Source organism: Pundamilia nyererei, unplaced genomic scaffold (genome assembly GCF_000239375.1).
Source record: "Pundamilia nyererei isolate P.nyererei 1_Seehausen unplaced genomic scaffold, PunNye1.0 scaffold00290, whole genome shotgun sequence".
NCBI lineage: Eukaryota > Metazoa > Chordata > Actinopteri > Cichliformes > Cichlidae > Pundamilia > Pundamilia nyererei.
Genome location: NW_005187691.1, coordinates 1 through 4,020, shown reverse-complemented (window position 1 = coordinate 4,020; position 4,020 = coordinate 1). Strand labels below are relative to the sequence as shown.

The window sequence follows — 4,020 nt, the reverse complement described above, 5'->3', positions numbered from 1 at the left end:
AGGAAGACACAGATGAAACCAGTGATGATGATGATAATTATGAGAACATGAAGGATGAAGATAATTACAAAGGATGCACACCACTGTCTGTGAGTATAGAGGACAGAGCAGAGGAAGACACAGACAAACCCAGTGATGATGATGATGATAATGAAAACGACTATGAAAATGTAACGGAGGAATATGCTGAACAAACTGTAGACATTTATGGAGAGGAGCAGAAATTTTATCAAATCTTTTCCAATGATTAGTATCAACCTGGGGAGCCAACATATGAGAACTACACAAGAAGAATACACACATCAACACTTTGAAGTCCTTTGATCTTCTCGGTGTGAACTTCTATTTCATAGTGTGACATGAATCTAATATCTAATAAAATCTAATGCAGTGTTTGTTAACTCAGCCAAGGCAGTTATGTTTATGTACGTGAGTCATTCTGTCTATATGTACAAAAAACTGTACAATAGCTTGAAAGGTTTTTAACAATTTTTGATTAAACCTTGTAGGGGTGTAGGACAGGGTCATGTTAACAATCCGTTAACATCCTTACATCCACCAAAGTCACCAAAGTCAACTCAGTTAGTTAAAACTGATATAAACCCATATACTACAACAAAGAAACTAGGATTTTTACACATGCGGTGTGAGCTGTCAACATATAGAAAATACCTAAAGTCCTACTTTAACTGCAACCACTCCTTCAAGGTCAATAGATTGAGCTGAAGGTACCACATATGATATATATGGATATATAAGTTCAGGATCTGTGCTAACAAAACCACGAAGGCAAGGCACCGAGGAGGTATCCTGATTAGATTACTCAGCCTCTTCACTTGGCTCCTTTCAATGTGAATGAGCAGAAGCTCTACTTTGAGCTTCCTCTGGATGTCTACTGTATTTACACTACCTGCAACACTGAACCAAACCACTACCCAGAGGAAACTCATTTCAACAGCTTACATCCACAACCTCATTTATTTGGACACTATGCTGAGCTTAGTCCTGCTGACATCCCACAAGTCTACCAGGACAGCTCATGCTTCACTTTCCCACCACTGTGAACCGGATCCCACCAGGCATTCTGTTTCTAGCACAGAATCAAGGCCTTGGATTTGGAGCTGATGACTCATCTTCACTGCCGGCCACAAAATCAAATGTTGGTTGAATGTTGTAATTTTTATCGATGCCTACACAACATGCCATTTGCAAAAAGAAGTTGCCAGGATTGTCCCATGTCTCCGACCCTATTTGTTATATTCAGTGTTGGGAAGGTTATTTTAAAATGTATTCCACTACAGATTACAGAATACATGCCCCAAAATGTATTTTGTAACATATTCCGTTACGTTACTCAATGAGAGTAACGTATTCTGAATACTTTGGAATACTTAATATATTATCATGCTTTTTACAACTACATGGATGCACTATTGCCATGTGATTTATTACTATTACTGAAGGTTACTCGCCATACCAATACCTTATTATAAAATGACTAACGTAGGGTGGACATTAGGTAAGATTGCACTTTTTGCAGCCATCTCGTATAGAAAACTTCCATGTGTATATAAAACAGGTCCATGGCTCTGAATGGTAGTAAAGGGACCTCTGGCTAATACGTCGGGTTCCGTGTCGGGCCCGTAACTAGTTTTACTGTCTCTCGCTAGCAAAGAGAGGTGTTGAAAGGCTGCTTCAACCGAACTTATTGTTTCAGAGGAAAACATGAACACTGTGTACAGTCGAGTCTTAATAGCTTACTTACAACTGGGCTCGTCAGGCACTGTTTTTGGCTGCAGTGGTTATTATTATATTTACTTGCTTCATACATGCTATGCATGTAACACACTGCCTATTGCCTTCATATTAAATAATTTTTTGAATAATAATTTTTAAATATATTTCTTCACATAATTATGCAAGTAGGGTTGGACATGGGCCGCGAGATTGAGACACAGGCATTAGAGCCTCTTAATGTGTGTTTTGTTTGGGTTTCCACCGGCGTGGAATTACCAAAAATAGAGAGGGCATAGCCTAACATATGAGACTGGAAAAGACCGCTGTGTAATCCATTTATTTCAACAAAGTAACTGTATTCTGAATATCACCTTTTTAAATGGTAACTGTAATGGACTATATTACAATATCATTTGATATTGGAAAGCATCAGTAATTAATTAGAGATTATGTATCGGAATTTCAGGAGCAGGACCACGCCTCCAAACACGTTCCTTCCGGTTGTCATCTATATAGGTTCCCCCAGTTCTGCAAGCTGTTCATTCTCGTTTACGTGCCCCACCTTCCCTTCCTCCTTGTTCTCAATTCTTTAACTTCTTCATTTCTTTTTAGTGCATGGGTATCTGCCAGGCCCGGGAGCCATCAACAGTACCGTTCGGGGCCTTCCCCAAACCACAGCTCAATTCATGTCAAAGCATTCACATTTACCTACGAAAACGCTGTCAAACCTAAAATACGGACGTGGGCCCAGCTAGTGAATGTATTCTTAATGTAGCAGTGATGGCCTGGCTTCTAATGGGTTTTGCCCCATAGATAATGGACCCTAGCTGCCATGGCTAGCCAGCCCCATGACCAACCTAACCTAGCTCCTTAAACTAGCCCCTAACTAAGAAGAACTGTTTCATAAATTTCAAAGATGAACTAAGTAAATAAAACACATACATACATATATAAGAGCATCTGAGAAGGCTGACTGTATTGTAGCCAGGCTGACAAAGAGTCACAGCTCTGTTGAACCTTTATCTATTATTAATCTAAACTTGACAAACTTCCTTACAAATAAAATTTCAACCATTCAAGATGGAAAAAGAGGAATTTATACTGCTTTTCTCATCTCTCTGAGGTAACATTAATAATTAGTTAGTCCATTCCATCAGCATATCTATTGGCCCCCAACTCTATAAGATTATTCAGTATTGCCTATATGGCTCATATTTGATCCAAGTGTTTTACCCAATTATAGCTTTTCTTCAAAAGTCTCTGTGCTTGTCTTGCTTGGCCTCGCAGTGGGCACCATACTGCATATGAAGATGCTACCTAGTTCTATTTATATACATACTAGTTATATTTATGTATTACACCAGACACACACAGCATCTTGATTAAACTACGGCCATGTCTTAAAGACAAAGACCTTGAGCACCTGTGATTTTCTACTTTAATGACATGAAATATGGTGTCTAAACACATTTCACAGACCAGATGCTGATTCAGAGTAGCAATACCATGAATAATGTGACAAAACCTTGGGTTGAGTTTTGACCAGCATGTAGACCTGCATTCTTTCATCTACATTGTATTACCATCAATAACCCTGTAACACCAAGTGTGTCATATTTGACAAATGATATTTGAGGCATCATTAGTGTGATGCTATTTTTCCTGACAAAGTTGATGCATATATCAGTCACATGTAGTTCTTTCTGGAATTTTTGGTTTTTAGTCAGTTGTTCATTAGTTAGACTGTAATGTTAGTCACACTTTGCTTCGTGATATTTTTGTCCTGTGACAGCTGTAGTTTCAAAATATATGCAACACTAACACTGCGACCTTTGATCAAAGTAGTTTCATATATTTTTGTTTTCATCTTGCTGTCTCTTGTCAGAAAACATAAAAGCGGTGAGAAATTAAGTGTGAAATGCTTAGTTCCTCTTTAGTTCATCTGCAGTACGCCCAACAATGGAAATTCTTCTGAGCTTGGTGTGAAATTCTACTTCTCTGTGAAACTGATAAGCTGTGTTGAAGGTCATAACTGATGAGAGCTGTGACCCAGATATCAAACAGCATCTTTTTGCATCAAGTCAGCTACATTATCGCAGTTTTAAACATGTTTTATTACATATATCAAATCAAATCAAATCAAATCACTTTTATTGTCACATCACATGTGCAGGTACATTGGTACAGTACATGTACCAATGTATATATATATATATATATATATGTACTGTATATATGTATATGTATGTATATGTATATATATATATGTATATATATATGTAT

General features: G+C 37.7%; 1 protein-coding gene across 2 annotated transcripts in view; it reads left to right on the top strand.

The window, feature by feature from the left end:
• Positions 1-387, top strand: part of LOC102201206 (nucleolin-like) — a 747-nt gene extending 360 nt beyond the window's left edge. Inside the window, exon 2 of one of the 2 annotated variants that reach the window (XM_005750839.1) lies at positions 1-387. This exon is cut by the window's left edge and continues 1 nt beyond it. In XM_005750839.1, coding sequence (XP_005750896.1) covers positions 1-251 — 251 coding nt within the window. In that variant the 3' untranslated portion in view covers positions 252-387. The other variant, XM_005750838.1, reaches the window with a different exon arrangement.
• Positions 388-4,020: the final 3,633 nt, after the last annotated feature.